At 31.9% G+C, this 26,855-nt stretch overlaps 2 protein-coding genes across 9 annotated transcripts in view; one reads left to right on the top strand and one right to left on the bottom strand.

The window, feature by feature from the left end:
* LOC123700479 (calcium release-activated calcium channel protein 1-like) overlaps positions 1–16,617 on the bottom strand; it is a 40,786-nt gene extending 24,169 nt beyond the window's left edge. The window contains exons 1-2 of one of the 3 annotated variants that reach the window (XM_045647704.1): positions 16,190–16,617; positions 1,722–1,801 (exon numbers count right to left, since the gene is read on the bottom strand). In XM_045647704.1, the coding sequence (XP_045503660.1) occupies positions 1,722–1,781 (60 nt within the window). In that variant the 5' untranslated portion in view covers positions 1,782–1,801; positions 16,190–16,617. Of the gene's footprint in view, positions 1–1,721; positions 1,802–2,105; positions 2,249–16,189 lie in introns of those variants that run through there. The other 2 variants (XM_045647705.1, XM_045647707.1) reach the window with 2 other exon arrangements.
* On the top strand, positions 1,425–26,451 carry LOC123700486 (methyl-CpG-binding domain protein 4-like). Of its 6 annotated transcripts, XM_045647719.1 has the most exons (3): positions 14,128–14,131; positions 24,371–24,375; positions 25,138–26,451. In XM_045647719.1, exon 3 carries the CDS (start codon positions 25,143–25,145, stop codon positions 25,863–25,865), a length of 723 nt encoding a protein of 240 aa, XP_045503675.1. In that variant the 5' UTR covers positions 14,128–14,131; positions 24,371–24,375; positions 25,138–25,142; the 3' UTR covers positions 25,866–26,451. The 6 variants fall into 6 exon arrangements, with proteins under 6 accessions (XP_045503673.1, XP_045503672.1, XP_045503676.1 ...); XM_045647717.1 differs by lacking the exons at positions 14,128–14,131; positions 24,371–24,375 and adding an exon at positions 1,425–1,484; XM_045647716.1 differs by lacking the exons at positions 14,128–14,131; positions 24,371–24,375 and adding an exon at positions 2,949–3,096.
* The last annotated feature ends 404 nt before the right edge of the window (positions 26,452–26,855 follow it).

Below are 26,855 nucleotides of genomic sequence, written 5' to 3'. Positions count from 1 at the left end.
CTCTAAGACATAATATGTGCCCCAGCGGTTGTCCGTTCTGCGGCACATACCTATGACCGGCCCACTGCCACTTCAGCTTGCTTATCCGTTGAGCTATGTCGGTAACTTTCGTTCTCTGGCGAATAACTTCGTTCGGGACCTGGTCCCTCAGAGAAATACCGAGCATAGCTCTCTCCATAGCTCGCTGAGTGACTTTAAGTTGGTGGACCAGTCGTACTGTGAGTATCCACGTCTCGGCTCCGTAGGTCATAACGTAGGACGCACTGATTAAAAACCTTGGTCTTAACTCTTACCTAGTCTATTAGTGATATAAATTATAATCATATTGCATATAAGGGTCATAATATTATAATTACGAGGATAGTGATTACATAAAAAGCATATAACTGCAATCGTTTTTATCTAATTTGAAACAAAAAAATGTGAATCTGATTCACATTTTTTTGTTTCAAATTGCCCTAATATTATAGAGAAATGCGAAACAGATAACCCTGTGGAAATCTTCGTGTGTAAGTAAAATTAGTATGTACCTCTAATGATAACACCATATCATCTGCTAATGTTTAGTTTCAGATAATTATTGCATTTTTTGTAAAACAATTTGAACCAACTGGAGGTAATTATTGTCCTGACTCCATAATAGCCACTAAAGGACTTAGTGAATATCAAGTATGTGTCTGCCGTTATGTACTTCATTGAAAGACTTTTTTTTCTAATAGTGCCAACCGCCCGTTCTGAGCTAGACTGAAGGGAGTGATGACCCTCAGCGCTATATACCAAGAGAACAAGATGCATTTTTGTTCATATATCTTGTCTCGTTGTTTTAACATCAAACCCTGGCAAACAGTGGATAAGTCATGAAATATGCGGCACGGCCGCCGGCCGCCCCATATTTTCATGACATTCGCATGGTGCTTGCATGGCACTTGCATGGCATTACAAGCTGTTTTCTAAGTAAACAAATTCTAAATTTTTTGAATAGAGAGAGAATTGTCATTAAAAAGGTACAAGATTCAAGATATTGTTCGAATAGCACAATCATTTCATATTAATCGTATAAACGTACTTACCTAATTCATTAAAATTAAACTTCAAATACTGGCAACACGATTCATTATAATATTATTATTTCTCCTAATTTCTATTGCTCTTTTCAGGGCCCTTAAAGTGGTATTGTTACACTTTCAGGGCTACAAAATTATCCACACATTACTGTGACATTACTCAACGTTGCAAAGAAAAACGACATAGGTACATTAGGTACATTGCAATAAAGAACCTTCACTATGATAAATATCACGCTTGTCGCTTATTTGTTATATGTCTCAAAGAGGCAGTGAATGTACCTAATGTAAATATTTACGGTCTGTCTTGTTGTAGTTTAAATTTGGTTTAAATTCCTACCACAGTCCACAGAGTGTATAGTTACCTGTGCCTGTGGTAATACTATGTATACCTAGTACCAACTGTAAATTGTTTGCAATGTAAGTAGGGATTTAATAATTTAATAAATGTAAATTAGACTTCTTTGTTTAAAAGGAATAGTCATAAATTAGGAAATGTAGTGTTATCTTCTAGAAGTTAAGCAAGATTGTGCCCTAAATCAGATAGATATACCTACTTACGTCTTACATAGTTACTTACTTATGCATTTTTAATATTAATGTGGATTAATCGTTTATCTGTAGCGTTCATAAAATAAAAATAGTAAAAATACTCACATTGTCGCATACAAATTCAGGTATTTCCAACATTTTTGCTGTTAAATGTATCAGGTACATCGCCAAGTTAGAAACGGGGTCTGAAAAAAAATCTATAATGTATTTGACCATTCGATAAATTGTTTATGCTATTCTAATTAATAGATAACTATTATATAGGTATTTTATCCATAATATTTTGCCACAATCACACACCAATAAAAACATTTAGTTTTTATTGAATTGAAGATATGTATTAACATTATGGGTTTTAAATAAATAATAAATGAGACAGCTATAGATCAAAAAATAAAAATGCATTTTTTCTCCTGTTCGCGTTTAGCATTAGAGAATTAATAAAAATGATAAGTTGTGATTGTGGCTCTGCCGGGGACTGTCCCATACCGTAATGTACTCTAATACTGTGGGAATACGGGGCGGACTGGCACGGAGGACACGGTCACGGCTTCAAAATGTCAATGGCAGATGGCTATTGTTTCATTTTCCCATCTCCGGCATCACCCGGCACGGTGTAACGTGAATCATGCTGAAATTCACAGATCTACTACTGGTACTGTGCTGAAATTTAATCATCCTTAGGGCTAGCACGCAAGAGCAACTTTTGTCTCCGCAACTATATTTTTGTCTCTCCCATCAACTCTATGGGCTAGCAAGAAAGTGCGCACACATAGCAACGCAAAATAATTGTGGTTAAAACCCTTTAAAACCGAAAAAATATAATTAATTAATTAATCTCGTATCTAGTTGAGTTCAACGCCCTCTCTTTAGAAAAGATGGAAACAAGTTTTATGCTACCTAGCTGTAGCTGTGGAATTTATTCTATTATGTTTATTATTAGCCGTAACACAACGGTGGCGCCACCATATATGGTGATACCAGGTGATCGTGGTAGGTCACGGTAGGTACTATAAAATATGCACTATGCAGGAATACTACGATATCATTCTTTGAGACGTAATCGTCGGAATCGCAATCTCCGCTCAGTCTCTACACCTGAACGGCAATTAGGTACATCAATATATATATTTTGAATACAAGAACACAACACAACAATTACAAAGGAATAGCTGTTGGCTGGAACATTATCATTAAATTATATTAATTATATAAAAATGTTATGTACGTATGGTACGTATAAATTAAAAAATGTCTACTGTCAGTAGTGTTCTGTCAAATTGTCGTTTTAATCTATGGTTTTAGGCTGTCAATGAGACATGTCTTGACGTTTGTTTATTTACAAATTTTCATGGAATTTGCACAGGGAATTTGGAAGTTTGTTCATTGCTTTTTTTCAAGTTTTCACTTTTCAATTTCATCGTGTCGTGAGTATTTAAAGATTTTCTGCTTTGCAAGCTCCAGTACACTTCCATGGAATGTAAGTAATTTCTCATAATTACGTAGAAAAAAATGCGACATAACATAATAAACTTTCTTTCGTCAGACTTAAAGAACATAATATTTGTTACAATAATGATAAAACCAACCTATTTAATTATTTAAAGTAATGTAGGTATTTCTTTAGAAATTTGCGGCACGAATTAAGAGGGGGGGGGGGGGGGGGGAGGGAAAGGGAGGAGGAAGGTAAGGGGAGACCAATACGCGAATTACGGAACAACTGGGGGGCGACGCTATGTGAATGTGCGACGCGACCGAAAATCCTGCATCAGCACAGCACCTACAGTGTTATTGTGAACTGGGTTATTGAAAACAACTCCACTTGCAATTCTAAATAACTCTACTTTTACAACAGACTGTAAATAACATTTAATTTAGATAATATTTTATAGAATAAAAAAATGTGTGCATGTACACAGTACACACGTAAGAAGTGAAACTTCTTTATGACCTTATTTTTCAAAAAATAATTTACTATATTCAACTTTACAGAAATACATACGTCGAATCACGCGTGGTAGGGATAAGAAAAAGATGGCGAGTAACGGAAAAATGTCACGCGTAACGAAAAAATGTTATACTAAATTTTTTCCAACCCCGTTAGAGAAGTTTCACTTCAAAAAATCTTGTTTGTTGTTTAAAATCACCCTTATTCACAATTACCAACCCTGACTATAGTTGGTTATGTTGGTTACTCAATAACATAAAAACAGCTGATTGTACCTGTATAAAATTTGGTAGAGCTATTAAAGATTAGTACCTAGGTTATTTTTAATTTCTGATATGCTTACATAGGTTGAGATAAATTGTAATTCGAAATGATATAATATTATATGTAAATTAAAAAAAATGTAGATTTATAATATTCACAAGAGAGCATGATGAAAGTAATGATTTAAAATCTCTTGACCTTCACATATATTATATTTCCATAGAAATTAGAATATATTCTTTTTTATACATGTATTCACTTCCTAGGGTGTTGAGTAGCGCTTTTGCCCCCAGGGTTGCCCAAATAATAATGCCTTTTCTTTAATCACTTTATTGCTCTTTACAATACATATTGTGTTGTTAAAGCTAGCCGTTATGCACTACTGACTAATAATTATTCTAATAAATCTAAAAAGCGTCGGGGAAACAATGTGGACGCACAAATATACAAAAAGCTTGATCAGCGAATTGCACATGACTTGTGTAATGGGTACAATTTAAACCCTTTACCCTACATTGGGTCTAATTTAAAAGCCAAAAACTAATAATATTAAAATAATAAAAAGAAGTTCACTCAGTCTAAAGTTCTGAGATATCAAACAAAATATAGTAAAATTGAGAAACTTTTTTTGAAAACATAACAAAGGTTATATGTATATTATATATTTTGTATCTGACTTTACTCTCTTGTATGAATAGTACGAAATTAAAAATTAAGAATAATTCTTACTGAATTTCTTTAATTTTTTTTTTGTATTAAGTCACAATTTATAATCAGGGAGTGATTATGTGTGAATGTGTGTGATCTTATGTGTGAAGAACTTAAAATGGAACTTAACACACTACTACTTTTCCTTGACTCACGAAAAATGAGATCGATTGTGACTTTCAAAAGCCAAGTCAATATCCATTGAATAAGTAATGGAACCTGTATGTGTTAATTGTGTTTTTTCTAAATAGCGTCACACACGAGCTTCCGTGATTGTTCTACACGGCAATATAACTCATTACACGAGTTAATAAAGTGCAATTTAAAAAACCATCGAAAGTGGCCCTTCGCTTTCTCCAGTCACCTAGTAAACTAGAGACTGTTAATGCGATGCAACTTCCGTATCGAATCTCCGATGACCGATCTCTAGAAATGTCAAAGTAGTTTAATGTAGTGTGTTGTGTTTTGTTAAATTTCTAAATAGTAAACGGAGAGGTGAAAACAAAAAATGTAGTTGTGTACTTTAGGAGGAGAGTTTTAAATTCACTGCCAACATGACGACAGTATAATTCTGCCGCCGATTTTTGCACATGCGCTGTACTTCGTTTAAAATAGCGCAAATCGCAACAGATATAGGTACATAAGTAAAATGTGTTTGTAGGCGAAGTATGCAAGAGATACGGCACTTCCCGACCCTTCGACGGGGAGAGTATACACGTTTTTTGCGTCCCGTCCTGCAAAACTATTTGCAATATGGCGAATCGAAGCTTAATTCTAGGTTGAGGACTTTTATACCGGATATAGGTATTCTGAAGTGATATAAACACACACAGCGTTCATTCCTTTAATAATATTAGCGGCCTTTACTAAACGGTTGCTATAATTAAATGCATCATTTATCATTTCCTTTGTCTCACTTTTATAGTACGTAAAATTTGACGAGAGTCAACAAAGTATTTCAATTGTGTACTGTGTTATGATGTAAACACATTGTATGAACAAAGTTTATATATATAATAACATCAAACCAAGGCCACTATTGTCCAAGTTTTTATTCCATGACTACCTACCTAGTTCACGAGTTCATTAAAAGCTTATTGATTCTCTTGATCACGAAGACAATTACCTACTTGCATTATATCTTTTTGTATTTTCATAACAGTTTTTAGCGACATAGCGTCTTTAATGGATGCTAATTAAAAATGGCTCCGTCCGCCGTCGTGCCGACATAATTCTTTATCGGTATGTGACTGGTTAGACAAATGTTAGCAAATTGCGTAATTAAGTATTTCATTATTAATCATTGATAACAGATGAACACGCGGAGATATTGCGTATACTTATAGATATGCATGTATAAAAGTAAAATTTTCAATTCATTTTTTTTTGAGTTGAAGTCATGACTCATGATTGATGAGACTTTCTATGACTATGTGTTGTATGTTGTATCTCGGTGATCCTGCTTATGATATCGCTTCCTAGGCTTTTCATATCTTTAAAATTATTTTTAAATTTTTTACCAAAATACCTAGGCATGTTCGAACTTCGAATCTATATCTATACATATTACATATAATAAATCTGTAGAAGGGTCAATTCTGTACATTGAAAATATTGAAAAAATAAATAGCAGGGGATGTTACTGGATCGATACCAAACCCAAATACCTATGTGATTAAAAAATTTTTTGTCTGTCTGTCTGTCTGTATGTGAAGACATCACGTGAAAATTAACGGTTCGATTTCGATGAAACTTAGTATAATTATACCTTATTATCCTGGGCGTAAAATAGGATACCTACTTTTTACCTGGAAAAATACATAGAAAAAAAAAATCTTAATTTTTCAGTTTTATCCATAGACGTTGTTTTGTAGAACCGCGAACACACGTTGCGTTACCCGCAGTGGATTCAGCGCCGTAACCTGTAGCGCCGAAAGTCGGATTTCAACAACCAAAATAATAAACCATCCACGCGAAGACCTACATCCGCGCGGACGGAGTCGCGGGCGGAAGCTAGTTAAATAATAAATAAGATCGTCCCGAGGTCGTAATTCCATCCCTTAGCCTAATGGGTCATTTAATAAATGATGTGCAGGAAATTTAACAAAGCAGTTCATATTTCTTTATTTATTTCTAATACTTAGTTAAGTAATTAAAAGGTCAGATTCTCACTTTATTATACAATATAATTTATTTAATCGTGTATTACAGAACAATGTTTTCATACATTTTACAATCTCAATTCAGACGGCACTTCATTCATATTTCTGTAATTGCTGTCTTGTTAGCATTTAATAGCCATTAAGTACATAATAATATAGAATATATATTTAATGATTATTATCAGTTTGATCTTTCTGAGTAGATCACGTTGGAATTACCCTAGTACCTGAATAATTATGAAAATCACGAGGATAACATCATCTCTTATTATTATCAGTCCACTGAGTAGTAAGTCGGTATTATCACAATATACAGATACAACCAGTAGGGAAACTTCATACTAAACGTCAAAAATGGCTCACGCACACAAGCAAGCGTGTTTACGAGAATCGTAAGGGTATTATGACAATTGACAGAATATACATACATATAAGAATTTAGAATACCCTTGTGTGAATGAGCCATTTCGAACGTTTGTATGAAGTTTCCCTACCGATTGTATCTGTATATTATGGTATATTTATATTATTATAAAGAAGCTTTAAAGCTTACTTGAAATTAACTCAATGAATTAAATAGATTGTGTAATACATAAACATAGGGCTACTTATAACACAAATACAAATTATCCATTCGAAAACTTCAAGGGAACCTTCAAAATCAGTTTGATGGATTGTTTGTTTAGCCTTGGCTTTTGAAAAAATATTTGATTTATATTGTAACATAAATAATAATTGTCTTCATTACAAGTGCTCCATGAGGCTCTATGGTGTACTTGGATTATGTATAATCAAAGTCGGTGAGTTCTTAAAATAAAAGCAAAAATATGTATCTTATATCCATACCGGAGTCCGGAGCAAATAAATAGGAAATTTATATTTTAATATGTTACTTTGAAAACTATTCAAAATTCAAATAGGATTATTAAGAATCTGAAAAGGTTGAATGTGGTTAAGGCGACTACACCACCGAAACTAGCGCCCCCCCCAACATTTTATTTTTTTACTCCTAAACCAGATCAAATTTAAAAAATCTAGCTCGGTACTTTGCTAGTATATTACTTGTAGTATTTTTGGTATTACTTTTCATTATTTTGCATTCGGTAAATTAGGAGAACTTTTGATTACCGCCAAAAGTGGCCACTTTTGGCGGTAATCAAAAGTTCTCTAGAATAATGAACAGTTAGAATAGTGAAAAGTAATACCAAAAATACTACAAGTAATATACTAGCAAAGTACCGAGCTAGATTTTTTAAATTTGATCTGGTTAAGGAGTAAAAAAATAAAATGTTCGGTGGCGCTAGTTTCGGTGGCCTCTTAAAAAAATCAATTTTACAAGGCTGTCCAGATGAATCTGTGTGTACTGAATCTGTGTCTCTTTTTAAATGAGACGCAGTCACAGCTGTTACACCCGTAAACCTTTACAAAAAGACAGGAGGTTCTCAATTCGTCGGATTTTTTATTAGCTTCAGTATTACAGAACCCACACAGAACCAGATAGTCGTGCATTTGAATGAAAAAAAAATCAAAGAAAAACAGTAGCAACTTCTTACACTGTAGCGTTAGCTTATGGTATTAGGTATTCTGTGACTGTAGCTTATGTCCCAAACAGTTCAATGACACGTGGAATAACTCCTCCATCGTGATGAGGTATTCACCATTTTTTGCAACATAATAGGTAACTGTTTTTTGCTGGTTAACTTATAGGCGCATAAGTCGTAAGCGAACATAGTTTTTGTTTAGTTTTTTCAGTCCCAATACAGAGCTCAGCTTTTAAAGGATGTTAGATCTATTATAGAAGAATCAAAATTACCCAATGACTTGACGTCACAATCTGGTTGAAAAATGCCGAATCACTGTTGCAATAAAAGTGAACCTTCAGCAAATGGAAATAGGGTTAATATGTAGTAGCAAGAAATGTTCATAGAAACATATATTATAATATGTATATCATGTTTTCTTTTAATTCAAGCAAAACGAATAGACTATAATTACTGCTGAATACTTGGCTGTCGTAAGATGTTGCTCAACTGTTTGTTATGGGGAATTTTTGTTAATTTATTATAACTTTATTTTATTACTACGAGTACACAGGTGTTAACACTTCTTTATTTGAATCTTTGTTAGTGGGATATGTACTATACAGTTACCACCATACATTATACAGTGCATTGAAGGAGTGATATATGATGATATGAGTGCAATCACGTCTTTACATTTGCACAGTTCCATGCTAACTCTGTAATAAGTATATAGTCTATGATGCTAACTGACGCGGACGTAATAGTGAGACGCGTCATGAGAAGCGAATAGCTATATAATATGACAATTTTAAGAGAGATAAATACCCGCATATAGAAATGTATAGCTATAAAGATGTAGTATACCTTACATCCAAAGAATAAGTAAGAATATTAATTCATACCCACTTCAGTCGAGAGTTTTCATATACAAAAGAACTTTCCGGTAAATTCTTAGTAGGTATTGAGACGGGTTGCTTATTATATTATGTACCTATTTCTAAAAGTCTTTTTCTTATCTTATAACTTTTGATGAAACTTGAATAAAGTTATTCAACAAATAGGTGTTATTTCTCTTATTGCGGATCTCAACCGAGTAACAAAAAGTGTTTGGTTTCGAATAAAAAATAACATCACATTCATGTACGATGATCCAACATTTTGTTTACAAAAAAATCCAATCACAATAGCCTTATAATGCCTTGGTATTTTGCGCCTTAGTACTATTAATCATCAAAAATATTTAACACTACAGTCTTATCGAAAAAATAAATACGTTCTTAGTTTGAAATTGTTGAAGCATAAGTAATAAATTTGTAAGCATATTAAAATAAGTGCTTTTGTAATTATGAAATCGCGGGCATAAAATATCAATAAACAATAAAATACTTACTAATATTGTAAGTAGTAAGTTGATCATTATTTTTTAATATTGTTTTTATTTCTTTCTAAGTTTCTAGTCGTAAAAGTTATTCGTAACTAGTAACTACCTCACCACATGAGTAAGGGTTTTTACTTATGAAATTTATCATTTTAATTAAATAATTAGGTACAGCTAATAATTGTTGCTCTACAAATATGTTTTTTCATTCTTTGTCACTTGGCACAGGTGTTTTAATAATTAATTGATAGACACATCTGTTTCACTGTGAAATGGTAATTTGATAAAATACATAAACACACATTTTTTGCAATACATGCTCTTACGAAGACCCCAACAGAATTACAAAAAATAAACATGTAGGATATCATTAATTTTTGCCATAGTAACCAAAAAATAACTGTATCTTTTTCTTTAATTTCTTGTCTTCTAACGTTCAAAGTACATAATTTGTTTATTATGTACTTCACCAGTCTACCTACATACACAAAACCATAATCACATTAATCAAACAAGAATTCCAGGTAAATTACAAAATGCGTGGTATTTACAAAAGCAAACATTTACAATTAATAATTAACAAATTTGTGTTTGGTTGAGTCACTAAAATAAATACTTGATGAGTTAACTTCTAGAGAATAAACATATTGGCGCTAATAATGCTTTTGGAAAAATTCATAGACGTGTTGTTTTATTTATATGAAAAATAGCTTCATTTTTGGAAAACATATTCAATGAATCGATGACTGCTTCGCGGTATGTTTCTGATTTGTATGGTTAGTACATGTAAACATGTTTAAGTACAATACACGTAGTTAGTTCATTTGTACAATTTGTAAATGTAATACATAATATTATGTACCTACCTACTGAATAATAAAATGCAATTGATATTGTATTCCAAAAAATATAATATAAATATGCCTTTATTCCATAATTAGGTATTTTAAGTTTTAACCATATATCGTGTAGACTTCCATAATATTAAACAGAGCGTGTGTGCCGAGCACACGTGTCAGAAATGAAACTTCTTTAGCAAGATTCAAAGATATGAAAATCGTCGAAAATGACGGTATTGCCATAACGCGACCTTAAAATTTTACACTCAATGCGCCTAAGGAAGTTTAACTTCAGAAATCACATATTTTTCGGTTTGTAACTTTTTAAGCTCATTTTACATTATGAAGCGTCATTTTAGCTCGCCTGTAAGCACTCGCAGATATTGCGTTTTCTACTCGAATATTGATTAGGAAGGTACTTGAAAGCAATTGATCGTATTGTTGTTTGAGTGTTCTAGTATCCGTTATTCAATTGGAAGCCATTTAAGATTATCATCGATAGTTCATATTGCGCATTGGTCAGTAGTGTAATCGATAGAGGACCCTTCACCGCTCACATAAGCTCAAAGACCGGATAGGGTTTATAGAACAAATAGTTTATAGTATATTTTATTATAGCTTTGTCTTTTACGGACGGAGGGACAAACCTTTATGAAGCAACTCACGTCATTTATTTTAGTTATTCTTTTTTATTACACGCTTTATATTAGCTTCACCTGTAGGCTGTATGTTTGTATGTTTGTAACCGACTTCTTTGGGCGCCATTTTGACCCACTTTAAACGGCCAGATTTCGGTCAAACTTTGTAGATTTATTGAAGACCGATGACAATACACTAATTTGATAAAATTTTCTATTTTTTAGTTCGGTTTTCTATAAAAAGCGTGTTTTTTAGTTTTTTTTAACTATTATTATTTGTTAAGTACTTAGTTAAAATGTCAACTAAGGGCCGGTTTCACCAGCTGTTGCTGATTATGTTCCTGATGGCATAAAAACTTTTGGACGTTTATTTATAAATTTTTCAAATCAAAAGTTATATATTTTTGTAGGATTCCTAGGTACTAGTAAGTACCTACCTACTAGGTACCTACCTAGGAATCCTTTTTATTCAGATTATTTTTCTTATTTGTTAATAAATATTTAAGTATAACATATTTTTAATTTAAAAATAGCCAAGTCTTTAAAATTTGACGTATAAATTTACAGATTGACGTAGGTATACATATATTTTTAACTAGTGGTCCGCCCCGGCTTCGCCCGTGTTACATATTTCCCAATAAAATGTAACATAATATGTCCTTTCTCGGGTATCAAAATATCTCCATACCAAATTTCATGCAAATTGGTTCAGTAATCAGTACCTAGTTTAGGCGTGATTGAGTAACAGACAGACAGATTTACTTTCGCATTTATAATATTATTATGGATTTAAAAATAGCCAAGTCTTAAAAATTTGACTATAAATTTACAGATTGACGTAGGTATATATTTTTAATTTTAGCAATTACCAACCGCTAACATCGATTAGCGTCGCGTTTGTTGATTGAAACGATTGGTAATGAAATTACCATTTTACATTCGTGAATTAAAATTTGGATTAAAATTTCTATACAAACATAATATTATTTTCACGATAAAATAAACGGCCCGCGGCATCATAGAATGTACGTAACTATAACATTTTGAATAATTTCTGTTTTTCTTAATTAAAGGTTTTAGATTACCTATATTAAAAATGGAAATGATATTCATATCCTGTCTTATTTTGCCAAGTTCTCCGAACCAGGTAAGTATGTTTCTTCCTATTTAGGTCACGTATCTCGATTATCTATTGCTAAACAGTAAGTAAACTGATAAAAATGAGATTTATGGGAAGTGCCCTAGATAAAGAATAAAAATTGTCGTCTCGTGTCAGATTGTGTTAAATGATGTGTAAACATAATGATGAGTAATGTGGATATGCCATACATTTTGGTTTCAGAAGTAGGATAAACCAATATCTACTTGAATACTCTCAACAGTTAACGCTATAACGGTGGCCCACCTGCCCCTTTGCTTGCTCTGAAATAAAAATAAACACTGCAAATTCGCTTGATTATTGTCTTGGTCTTGAATATTACACGTATCATCTAATAGTAGATCAGTAATTTTGCTTTATACCCACTCTTAAGAGTCAGTAGACCTACTTTTCCGCATAATATGAAGAAACGTCCGAAACGTCCAGAAATTGTGCTGCACAATCTACGCCACAGTAGCAAACTTATTTAAATTTTACCACTTTAGGTACACGTCCATTTAGAGCAATAAGCTATAATTTTGGTGGTATAGGTCTGACTATGGTTATACTAAACTTTCCCTCATAAAATATTAAACGTTATAATAATTAGGTACTCGTCAATGCGTTTTACAACTACTTTTATACTATACTATATTTACTTTATTTTGACACACATATACACACACCCACACACACACACACACATTACTCATAAATTTAAAATTTTATATTTATTTTAATAATCATATTTGTATAATATGCTTGCACATACCATTTATATATCTAACTAGCTCACTTTTCAAGTTTTTTGTTTTATAAAAATTCAAATGACTTAGGGAGAAGCTGGTGCCTGTATATACAGGCTAGTTCTTCGAACTAAGCCTAAAACGGGTGCCTCTTATACTTTTTAATTGTGAACAAAACTGTATTGAATATGTCCATGTTTATGTCTATGAAAGAATAAGAAATAAACGATATATATATATACTTATCTACTAAATACTGTATTCGTACATCACACCATCCGCCTACGCGAGTCACATTTTTTGAGGTATTTGAACTATTATTTGATGCCTTGGAGACTTCTAATTTTCCTCCCATATTAGACGATTCTCCTAACGTGAGTAGACTAGATTCCTGAGTGATAGAGACTGTACTTAAATTTGGATTTTTTTTACCTGAGTGCAGCCGAAACGAGGAGTAAAGGAGTTAGATGTTGAAAGATATAGATTTTGAGAAATGTACCCTATTTATTAAAGTTAATAAATCACGTATCATAAGTTTAAACTCATAAAATTGTTTCATTCATACATGTAAAATTAGGTCAAAATCAAAAGCAACAATTGTTCAAATATTTGCATAAGTTCTGCCCACAACAGTTTGGACATCTCTATATAAACAGTAGAGATTGGTAGAGATCTCAGATCCCTGATAAAACAAATGTCCATGTATTGTTAAATAACTGCAAATAATGGTATTTTCATACGGCAAGAGTTATTAGCATAGAGAAATTATAAATTGCTATAAATTATTGCGAATTATTACGTTTCTTTTGCATAATTATTATAGTCACGTACGTCAAGCTAATTATAAAATGGAGTTTGCATACGGAACGTTCTTTCGATAAAAAAAAGCTCTTGTTGTTGTGCCTATGTACCTACTTCTACATAGAGAGTCCTTATAAAATAAAATTTGTATACTTATATTTTGAATAAGGTTGAGATACCCCTTCATCTCCCCTTTTATATTTAGGTATGTAGAAGACTGGTGGAATTTAAACGTGCTTTATTAGAACAAATCTTACCGCACGGGGGCTAGGGGTTTTTACTTCTTAGCTTATTTTAGGGGAGTACCGAGAGTATGTATACCAGTTTTCATATTATAAAAGATAAATTAATTTGAATACATAAATTGTTTGTTAATTAATTGTATGAAGGTGAAGGCAATTTGTAAAAGTTCAGAAATCTTGTTATTCTTCTTGAGATCATACAGTACAAAAATATCCCCATCGAAAATAACAATAGTCCAAAAACAAATACGATTACGCAAAACACGTTCTCCAAAATCTATAAATATATCTTCTAAAGGGCATGTTAATTATTAGGTACCTATCATTACTTATTTTTATGAAGTAAAGATAAACAAAATACCTATATGTACCAAAATATTATAGGTAAAAATGTCCATTCTGGCTGGTGGTTCCGTCATTGATAAATAATTGAATATTTCGCACAGTTGCAACTTGCAGTCGTACCTAAATCAAAAAAAAAAAGTAGAAATAACATTTGCTATGCAGTCTCTAAAATTAGCATGCTCATTCATTTTCTTTGTACTTTTTCAAAGCTGATAATTACTTCCAAGTTGATTATGCTGATTACATTAACCTATTGTTTATTTATAAGATTTCTTATTAGCCATGCATTTTTTGTTTATTTGCGAAATATCATTAAATTATACATAATATGTAATACAACACAACATACACATAACATACCTACATGAACATTAAAATTACACGTGTCTTTCTGTAATTAATATAGTTTTATTTGCACTTAAAATATACTTATATTAACAGTAGGTAATATAATAATTTATATTGCCTACCTACTGTTATATTTTATCATCATAATCTACTGAAAATATTTTTTTTTTCATAATTTTTTTTTTAAACTAATAGGTATCATAAATGTTGAGTATTAAGTATATATTATATTTCCGTAAATTATAAGAATTCTCGTAAATCGTAACATGACTTGACAATTAGCTTGCTTTGTTGCTCACAATCATATTATGAGGTAATGAAAATAATTTGAAATTCCTCACAGTAACATAATTACATTGCACTTGACTTCCTCAGAATAAACTGTGTACTAATAACATGTTATGTTATTTCGCTTCTGGGTTTTGTTGGAATTCAGAGAATAGTTACTGTTACGTCATAAGGCTTTATTTTAGTCTTATCTATTAAAATTTCATTGTTCATTTTTTACATGGAATTATTGATTTATAGTTATGACAGCATATAATTTATTATTGTGTCGCAATCTTGCAATTTAATTTTTAATGTAGTTTACAGTATGGCATTTTCATATACTTAATAGGTAAATATAATAATAGGTATATCATTTTAACTAAAAGTTTAACTTCAAAAATTGTCACTTCACCACCATTTCAAGTGGAATATTAATTTTAATTTATGCATTTATTATTGTTATTTTAATAAATTTTATTCATTTAATACAAGTGCTCCTTAATGTTGATAGCCTCTATTACTATTGTAAAATTGAATGCATCCAAAATTACACAAAAACATATTAGCATAGTTAAACGATTTAAAACAGATTAAGTAGATTTTATCCATAAAATCTAATAGATTCTGAGAAATAGTTTTACAACAATAATAATTAGGAACGTTCGTTAGGAAGAAGTTGGAAGTTCTTTCCTTGTCAAACCGGCTGGTAACAACTCGTACGGTAGTTTATTTTCTACTTCTCGTCATATTAATGTCCGTAATGTGATGTCAGTGTTCATAGTGTTAAGATATAAATCATTAAGATTTTATATCTGTATTAATTTGTTTACAAATACGCGCTTTTCACTTCCGCGTCGCTTTAGACTTTAGAGTAAATCGACTGAATTTATACATAGGTATGTCGTGACTTTGTTTTTTTCCTGTATTCTCATGTTGCTGTTTATTTTGTTATTGTTTGTTGTAAGTACCAGTACTACGTGTTTAATAGCAAAGTTAATATATGTGCGCCTTCAGGCTTCAACTATACAATTGAGAATTGACCTTGTTGTTTCACTAAGCATCAACTTTTTGGTTTTATTTGACAATGTAAACCTTGTGTAATTTCGTGTGTAAATAAATAAAAACCTAGATTGAAATGTCAATGTTTTATAAATGGTAACTGCAACATAATATTATCGGAGCTAGGTACTGGGTATTGTTGGTGAATATAAAGGAATACACACCATGAATTATCCATGTCGGCTGAACGGAGAAAGATCCATATTAAAACACAGTTCTAAATGAAAAAGTATTAAACAGCCTTTCAGAGAAATCACAAAACCAGTGAACTTTTCGCGAAACACAAAACAATTGGTAACTATGAACTCGATACACGATATCCGATAAAATGTTTATTTTCACTTGTAACTCGAGCCGGCCGCGCTATCGATCATAACGGACTGGTTTTATTGTTTTCACGAATTTTATTTCGCGATATGAACGCGCGTAACACGTGCTTCCACAACGATACACCAACTCGGAATAACCCACTGAATAACCGCACGATGAAGACGTTAGGTGGCTGAAGGAAAGCAGCATCAGATTTTAATTCCTTTCTTTCGACTTGGCGCGATAATTGCTATGGGAAAACTTAACAATAGACTCGTCCAATAAATGGACCAATCATTCGCTTTGTATTGTCTGCCAGCTGCCCGAGCGCACCTGTTAAATAGTTTTCTGTTTGCAATTGCATTTTATCTGTGCGATGCACTAACGTAGACCGCTTCTTCATTATTAACAAATTAGTTGCAGAATGAAAGACCACAAAGTATCTAGTTAACGCTAATGTTTAACGGTAAAATGGACTGTTATTTTTAACAAAATTTGAACATGATGGATCAATATGAATGTTTATGTTATTTATGTTAGATCATTTTTATTGTTAGGTCAATTTGGCATTGAAAACCTTTAATGTTATTATAATTCAATTTAATTATTCAGAAACTTCGCTATATTTATTATCACAGATTAAGTACTAAATTATTCTGGTTATTGTCTTTACTCTCAATTCTTACAATGAATCCGTCGAAGATATTGAATTGAAATCGTACGTAGGCGTCTATTTGGCTATATCTTGTCATCACCGATGAATGAGTTTACAAGTTAAAAAAAATCTTACTTTTTAATCACGGATTATAATATATTATACGAATATTGAAAATCTTTAGGTACCACCATTGCATAGTTTTAAGTGTTATATAATTCGCAACAACTAAAGAAATATAATATAAAATACAATATTATCCCAATTAAATTAATCAACCAATTATTTTAGAAGATAACATTATTTTCTTGGTTTATTTTAAACAGTAGTTCAATGCAAATGAAGCTATTTACTGTGCTATCAAATTTCCGATAAATCAATTTAGTAGATTTTGCGTGAATGAACATAACATTATCCTCTCAAATTTTCTGATTTACAACATTAAAGGTTAGGTAGGTATAATTATTTATCTGCACTTGAAAGAATGCGTTGTTTTAAATATTTAATATATTTTATTGTAATATACATATAAAATTGATCTTCACGGTTAAAAATAAATTTAATTTAACTGTATTACCTACATTTTATTAAAATAAAGAAATTTCTCTTGTGTGTGGTTACGAGCTTATTGACTTGACTAAAATTCCTTTAAGTTATTTATACCTGTACTGAAGAAATTGTGTCCGTTTGAATAATTACATACTAGTTAATTTTTCATACATATTTGAGTTTTACAATTTCTAAGTACCATAATATAAAACAAAAGCCCTGAATTACGATGAGGTTCCAAAACAGTTGTTTTGTCACGCCGATGTCGGTCGTGATTTTCTTCGGTTGGATTTGCGTACTTGAAACTTGGCAGTACTTTTAATTTTTTGTTTACAAACATTACACAAGGTTCTAGCGTTTATCGCTTTATGATATTTTCTTTTCAATTTTTATACTCCCAGTGAAACATTTTTAATATGGATGTATGATGTACACTATACGTATACGGTATACCTACCAAAAAGGTACTTAATTTTTACAATTTTTGTCTGTCTGTCTGTCTGTTTGTTCTGGCTAATCTCTGGAACGGTTGGACAGATTTTGACGATGTTTAAGGAGTAATTTAAGCTACTTTTTATTTCGATATTTCAATCACAATCATAACGAACAAAAATCTCATATTTATGCGGGTGAAACCGCGGGACACAGCTAGTATCTAGTATAGTATAGACCGTAATATAAAGTTGAATATACAAACATATAACGTACTTATTTGCTCAGTAGAACATTATTAAACATACGTTAAATTCCTTCAAAGAGATTCTTACATATTATTAGTAGGTAGGTACTAGGTATGTAAAAATAAATAGGTATTTACTGAGCTAATATTAATATTAACGTAATAAATAATTCTTAAAAACAGATAATTAATACACTGGCATAATATCTCGTTTTTCTTATATAAATATATGTTTATTTTAGTTCGTATAATACAATAATTTATACAATAATTTACTTAGATTCCAACGGCAATTAGCATCGGTAAATAAAATTTTAGTTTTTATGAAATTTACACAGCGTAATACAAGCGTGCAAATGGCCCACTGGCCTTTTATAATTTTCCATATATTATTATGTTAAATATGTTGTATGAATTATCTATGACTTAATGATTATCATTTCAATTATCTAATCACACATGCTAATGTGATAAAACATTTTACTCACATTATTGCTTAAAATAGCACTGAAACAGGTTTTGCAATGTACCTACTAATGTACGTTATACCGAAAAGACAAGTGTTCACGTGCCTTTAGTAGACGTAGATATCACTATTGGTTATTTTTTTATTTTACTCGCTTTTACAGGCTCTAAATGCTTCACCTGTATATATTTGTATGTAACCTCTTGATTCTATTTTTACCCACTCTAAACGGTCAGATTTAATTCAAACTTTGTACACATATCAAGCATCGATGAAAATACAATAATTTAATGAGTTTAAACTTCTTTTTTTTGTAAACAATTATTTTTATTGATTCCCACAGCATGTGGCGCGTGGATACACACTTTGGTGATATCTGAGTTCCCCTAAGGGATTAGGACCTATAACTTAGTTTGTCGTAGGTAGGAATAAAACTGGTGACGTCTAGTTTGACCAGCCCTGTTTGATCGACCCTTTGTTTATTCCAGGCATGAAGCAGCCCTTAACAAATACGTGTTCTTAAATAACTGCTCACATATTCGATTATATTATTTAAATTTAGAACGTAAATAGATGGCTATGAGGTTAAAATTATAAAAACAAATACAAGAAAAACTAAGCATTAGTGTGTGACCGTTGAGCTGTTATAGTTCTCCTACAGCTCAACGGTCAACGCTACATTCACATCGGCGTAAGGTGAAAAATTAATTAATTCACTGTTCATTACTTTTGTGTTATACAATAGTTCTTGTAGTAACGAACGGCCAAGCCACATATTTTGACTAAGGTGTAGAGTTTGTGAAGTTAGGCCTTGTAGAGTTAGGGCGTGTAGTGTTAGAAGCTTGGCTCTACATGAGATCTGATAACTTTTTCACAGTGCGAGTCATATGGGCTCGTCTTGGCAACATTTTACATGAAAATGTTTTTGGTGGGATTTCATTTCTTTTTGTAAGTTGTTTGTAACAAAATTTTATATGTCGATTAAATTTTTTTTTTAACAAGGAGTACCTATGCATATATATATCTAGGGGAACCTAGTTTTAGATTATTAGATTAGACCTCTAGCGTCATCAAAATTTAATTTAAAATTACAGGTCTCATACAAACTCCCATCCCCTAGTTTAAGGGGTTGGGGGATGAAAGTTACAAATTTTATAATTTTTTTGTTGTTTGTGTGCTAATACTAGCTTACATACAAAATTTCAGCTTTCTAGGACATTAGGAAATACCTTAAGAATTTTGATGATCATCAGTGAGTCAGTGACGAAATTAGCGTTTTTTAGATATAAATAAAATCTGAAGTATAAAAGCTAATGTAATTAAAACTTAATATTTTCAATAAGTCCGCTATTGGCAATATATCCCGAAAATTTTGTTGATCTAGCATAATCCAAACCCAAGTTATGAGGGTTCAAAAAAACGTCGAAGCGCTTCGAGAAAAGGTAGGTAGTGCCCGTGCGCTTCGCTTGTTCGCTTGGCTCGTCTTGGCGGGGGCACTATTTCATTTACATTTTCAAGCCATTGAAATGACGCAATAAAGAACATAATTATAGAATTAAGAGGCCTACACCACCGAAACTAGCGCCACCGAACATTTTTTTTTTTTACTCCGTAACCAGATCAAATTTAAAAAATCTAGCTCGGTACTTTGCTAGTATATTACTTGTAGTATTTTTGGTATTACTTTTCACTATTCTAACTGTTCATTATTCTAGAGAACTTTTGATTACCGCCAAAAGTGGCCACTTTTGGCGGTAATCAAAAGTTCTCCTAATTTACCGAATGCAAAATAATGAAAAGTAATACCAAAAATACTACAAGTAATATACTAGCAAAGTACCGAGCTAGATTTTTTAAATTTGATCTGGTTTAGGAGTAAAAAAATAAAATGTTGGGGGGGCGCTAGTTTCGGTGGTGTAGTCGCCTTAAGTGGAATCCCAATGAATTGATTCGCTTGTTTTTGTATCTGTAGGGGAGACCGGGTACAAAAGTAACACTTTGTACTTTTACCTTGATTTCTCACTAGGTGTTACGGTTATCAATAAATTAATATAACCATATATAAATTTAGTTTATATTCTTTACACTAGCGACTCAATTTATTACATTATGTAGTGTTTTATATTAATAAACGAAATTTAAAAAAAAATCGTCAGTTGTTACTTTCGACCCCGTAAGCAGGTCGAAAGTAACACGTCGTGGGTCGAAAGTAACAAGATAAAGGGGTTGGTAATTAATACAATATTATGATGGTAAATCAACAAATTATTTGTTTAAAGACTTTGTATTAATAACACATATCAACTTTTGTATTTTAAATATAATACTTACAAATATAATACAAAACAAATCGATAAAAAATATTCTTAGTTTAAGTAATGAGATTAATTAAGAGAATCATTCTTTTATAATTAAAAATTCTACATCCTGCATCCATCCACTTGCATTCCCAGCTCCAGCACAACCAACAGGACCCTACGGACAATACGAAAAAAGCGGGATGTGTTCTCCTAGGACCTAGAGCATTAATGGCAACAGCATCAGCTACTAATTTTCCAGGCTCTGCTTAGGTTATGGCACCTACTTGCTTAATCCATTTTTAATTTACAATTTTGTTAGGTTTTTGGATAGTGGTCACCCCTGTCTCGTCCATATTCCAAATATCTTTTGGCTCGGTACCTTTCCCAATACCTCAGCAAGGTTATCAAAAAAATTATTCACATTATGCTCGTTGGTGGAGATAATCGAAAATAAACTGCAGAACACTCGATTAAATAGTCGCGTTGATTACTTTACTTGTTATTAGTGAATCTCGATCGACTCAAGGTAGCTGCACTAGTATTACCGGCTTTTATTTTTTTTATTAGTCTATATAATGTTACATGGCAAATATTATATTTTTTTTGCAAGGCCTCTAATTGTTGCACTATCTTTCAAAATGCTCTTCAGCCCGTTCTAATGCGTTGTCATTCATGTCAGGCATTCTGTTGAAGTAAAGATGTACATAAAAATATACATAATCATAATGGGACAAAAATAACATGTTACTTTTGTACCCATAGGGCTATGTTACTTTTGTACCTGTCTATATTTTTGCCAAGGTGTGCAACAAAACTTTAAAACGGAACGTGCTACATAAAAATGATTATGAGCAATGTACAATTACTCTAATCAAGAATGGATATGCAAACATTCAGATTTCTATCATCCTTTTAAGACTACGTAAACGTTTAATAAAAAAATGTCGAAAATCTTACTTTTGATTCGTGAAAACACGTTGCGTCCTGTCACACAGCCTAATAGTGCGTGACGCACGCGGCGAATCAATACAGTTAAGGGGGGCGCTCTTGGCTATTATCACCTGATAGAGGCTAAGCGGTGTTCGCCCCTTGGATAAATCTAGAGAGCATTTGTTACTTTCGACCCACCGTTACTTTTGTACCCGGTCTCCCCTAGTATAAACAGGCAATTCGTAGAATCAGCGCGAACAACATTACAATACCTGCGTTCTGTATTATAATATCATAAGTACTTGGGAAATTAGGAAATAAGACGAATTAGAGCCTCTTATCAAAGATCTTGTATCCTAATTGAATAGTTGGCGAATAGAGGTAGGCGACGCTGATTTTGAGAGATTACCTGAATTACTCATTTTAGCTACAATATAATATTTATGTACGAATCGATTCTATTATTATCGATAAACAAATATTTATAGATTCTTCTATTTGTACAATATCAATAAAAAGCTATACATATAACTTATACATATTTTATCAATTCTAAATAGGTGTATCTATAATATTGAAAATGTATCGAAATAACCACAGATCACAGAAACTAGAAATAACGAATTGTATCTTAAAGTAACATGTCAAATATATTCTGGTCAAATATATTTTGAAAACGAAGACGGTTACTTAAAAAATTAAAAATATTTACTTCTAGAAGTTAGAACCACTGCTATGCAATTTTCTGAAAATTAATGCAATGTTTTAAACTTTAGATATTACAATAATTATCCAAACAATATTGAAAGCTTCTATATGAATCACTGGTTTCGTTAATTATTCAGTCAGAAATCTAGTGTCCATTTTTAGCTTAGGTACTCGTTAGTTAAGCTTACATTGTTTCATATGTGTGCACATTGATCCTTGATTGAGTTTTAAATGGAATGATAAATATTTTAAATGAATGGTTGCAGCTGCAGGCTAGCTATAGGTAAACCAGAATCTGATGGCAATTAGGGAAATCAAAATTTTGAGTGTGCAACCCTAGGGAAAATGGACTGAACGATCTTGATACTGCTTATTTTTTAGTTTGTTCTCAATATCATTAGTCACATTACATAAGTGGACAATACTGTACTTAATAATGAGATATCCACTTAATATTATGTAGGTACATACTTACATGTATAATATACATATTACTTTAACAGGTAATACATATTATTATTTACACATACCTATATTTGTATGTTCATTATCATTATGCCATGTGAAAATATCGATGTTATATCGATAGAAAACTAGACTAGTTATAATTTTTTATAAAATAAAATAAAAATAAAATAAAACTATGTTTATTTTCGTAAGTATATAACAGATACACACATTATAAAATTGACTTGGACAGCTTGGACTTGACGAATAGCCGTATTGGAAACTCCTGTAATAAGTTTTCATAAAATTATATTCCAATCAACAAACAATATTATAGTTACCTACATATAATATTTTTTAATTGAAAGTATCAAAGCGGGTAAGTCCAATTTACCAATAAAATCTTCTAAATTGAAAATTGTGATGTGTTTGACCCTTCTTCATCAAATATTTTTCTATACACATAATAAACAACACCTCTTGCTTGTGATCACAGCGGCTTTTTCGACATTTTCTAAGATTTTTTAGACAAAATCCTAAAAATTATTTATCAACTGCAAAAAAGACAAATAATTTGACAACCAATTTGATAGTTGTCAAATAAGTTGCCACATGAAAATCTTTTATTTCTTAAATATAAATATGCCATCAGATTCTGGTAGACCTAGGCTGTTTTCCAATTACAGAGCATAATGCGACTCAGTGGCGCACAATGCCGAATTATGCTGATGCTTAATTGGAACGTGAAACGCAACAGCAGGTTGCGCTAAGTTCAGTGTTGAAAAAAAAATATTCATAGAGTTAGCAACAACCTCATTAATGTGTAAATAAAGTGGTATACATAATAATTGGTTGAAAACTATTTACGGTTATTTTAAGTAATTTGGATTTTGATTATTTCATTAACATTTTTTTCAATGTTTTTACCTTCATCCATACTTATATTTATTTTTTTAACACAATTTGAATTAACTTTGATTATATCGAAAAAACTACAATGAAACGAAAGCTTTAAATTTTTTTCCAACAATTAATGATAAATCGATTGCACGCATCAATTCACGCGCATTAATTTTAAGAGTGCTCGATTGTGCGAAGCGTTGCTGTAGTTGGAACACTCAACGTTAAGCATTATGCCGCATAATGCGCTCTAGTGCTGTAATTGGAAAACGGGGCTATACTCATTTACATGAGCTTATTTTTTATAAGTCACGGACGACCTCTTTCGAGGCGCTTTATTTATTATATTATCTATAATGAAATTATTTCTAAGAATAAACAATATATATTTTACAAGTATAGGCAATGTATTATACTGTAATACAATTGAAAAGCTAAAGTATATGGCAACATCAATTTGCTTGTATTAAACGTAAATGTCCGACGAAGGGAGGCAAAAAAGAAAAAAATTGAGCTCGATACCTGATATTGGTATATTTTGCTTGCCAAGAATTGACCTTTGCAACAGAGGAACATAATATCAGATATCCATAAAGGTATTTCTCCTCACACACACAAACACACAGATTGGTTCGAAAGTAAAATTACTTGTATACAATATGTGATTAAATTAAACATTGCAGTAGCCACAGAGTTGGCAGATAGCTGATATATAGAGATATACCTACTGCAAGAGTCTCCCTTTTACTCTATATTTTCGAACCAATGATATATTTTCCTTTAGACGAATCCAAATTCTGTATGATTGAGCTACAATTTAGATTAAAACAACCGGTTGTGAATTGTGACACTGTTTATCAACAATAAAATACCTAGTCATTATGATGAATAATTAGTTCTTAAATATTTTAAGTTGATTCGTCCGCCGGATACTTAATGCATTTAATATTGTCCATCACAAGTTTCCGGACATCTAAACAGCCTTGTTGTTGTGAAGTAGGAAATGTTAAGCTAATAAATATTTGCAATTACTGGAATAACAAATGCATGAATAACATGCGTATTTTATGCTAATACTGTTTATCTTCACTAAGAGTAATATAAACCTATTTGGCTCTACAGACTCATGTGTTTCAAGTATTTTATTAAACCAACCATTTCTGTTACAGATCAAATGCCAGAAGAGCCAGATTGTGTCAGTAGATTTTTCGATGAAAACAGTCTCAATTCAACAAGTAGGGATAAAATTTCAATATCTTCATCGAGAACTTTAGATGATTCCCAAGATTTGAGCCAACTCTCAATAGGCTCGGAGACAGACGGTCTCAGCTTATCGCAGTTAACAATACAAGAACCGGATCCTTTGAATATACAGCCATTCTTTAACATCACTCCCCGAGTGATGCCCGAATCTCCGCACTACATTATTGAAGAAGAATTCTCTCAAAATCCTTGGGCGATGCTAGTCGCAACTATCTTTTTGACAAAAACATCCGGTAAAACTGCCAGGTCCACGATCAAAAGTTTCTTTGAAGAATATCCAACGCCGTATCACGTATTGAGCGACTGTCCCAGTTCTTTAGAGAGATTCTTTGAAAAGTTGGGTTTAAGGAAACGTGGTCAAATGATATGGAAGTTGAGTTATCAATTTGTTTCGTCAAAATGGCGGCGGGCGAGCGACTTATGTGGTATAGGGAAGTACGGTGAGGATGCGTACAGGATGTTGTGTTTGGGGCACACGAATTTAGACCCTGACGATAGATATTTAAGGTTGTATATTGATTGGTTGCAACGGCATACACAGTTTATGGAAGACAACGGAATTGTAGACAGTGAATATATAATAGACGATCCCGTTGCGAAATACTATAGAATAACCTTGAGGAACTTTGTTTAATTTTAACTGCCTGAAGTGTGAATATTGTGTTATTGTGTAATCTCTAAAACCGACTCTTTGTGTTATAGTGAAAAACTTGATCGCCATTCACAACAGTGTCACTGCTCAACACCGATTTGAACAAAGTGATCAACCTGATCCTTGGTCTCTATACTTACCTACATAATATGAACCTATACAGGGTGTAATCGTTGAGTGTGCAGAGGCGATTATTCCGAAACTATAATTCCAGATATCAAAAATCTTTAAACTTATATAGAAAGTACTTAACCTAATGAGTAAAATGGCAATAATAAGTGTTTGAAAATATAACGAGAAATATACAAAAATGTTACATTAAACACTCCCATACATTTTATTTCCCATACATTTTGTATTAAAAGCAGATTTTCGAAGTGACGTCCTCTGGGCAATACAATGAGGAGCTCTATTTAAAGTTTCTAAATGAACTTTCCTTAAAAAATTGGCGAAGCAATTAAAGCAAAAAACCAAAAAATAACTATAACCTTTCATATTAAATGTACCATCAGGAATATTCATATTTCATACTAAATGTATGAGAGTGATTCAAGTAATTTTTTTTAAAGTAATTATTGTCATTTTACTCATTAGGTTAAGTACTTTCGATATCAGTTTAAAGTTTTTTGATATCTGCGATAGTTACAGAATAATCGCCTGTGCACACTTAACGATTACACCCTGTGTATGAAGGTAGAAACCGAGAAGATACTGACTATACGATTGATGTGATAATATTTAATCATTTATTAACCGACTTCAAAAAAAAGGAGGAGGTTATCAATTCGGCCGGTATGTTTTTTTTTATGTATGTACACCGATTACTCCGAGGTTTCTGAACCGATTTACGTGATTCTTTTTTTGTTCGATGCGGGATGGTGTCGAATTGGTCCCATAAAAATTTTATTCTAATAGGCCCAGTAGTTTTTATTTTATGAGCATTTTTGTCTGTAGGTATTTGTAAATTTTGCA

This window comes from Colias croceus, chromosome 19 (assembly GCF_905220415.1).
Source record: "Colias croceus chromosome 19, ilColCroc2.1".
NCBI classification, from domain to species: Eukaryota; Metazoa; Arthropoda; class Insecta; order Lepidoptera; family Pieridae; genus Colias; species Colias croceus.
This window is presented reverse-complemented; position numbering and strand designations above follow the sequence as displayed.

Excerpts from the sequence above, each read along its gene's own strand:
- LOC123700486 (XM_045647715.1), top strand. The coding sequence starts at position 16,836 with ATGATGGATCAATATGAATGTTTAT. Across the intron at positions 16,861-25,137 it reads GGATCAATATGAATGTTTAT|ATCAAATGCCAGAAGAGCCA; the intron begins GTTATTTATGTT and ends TTTCTGTTACAG.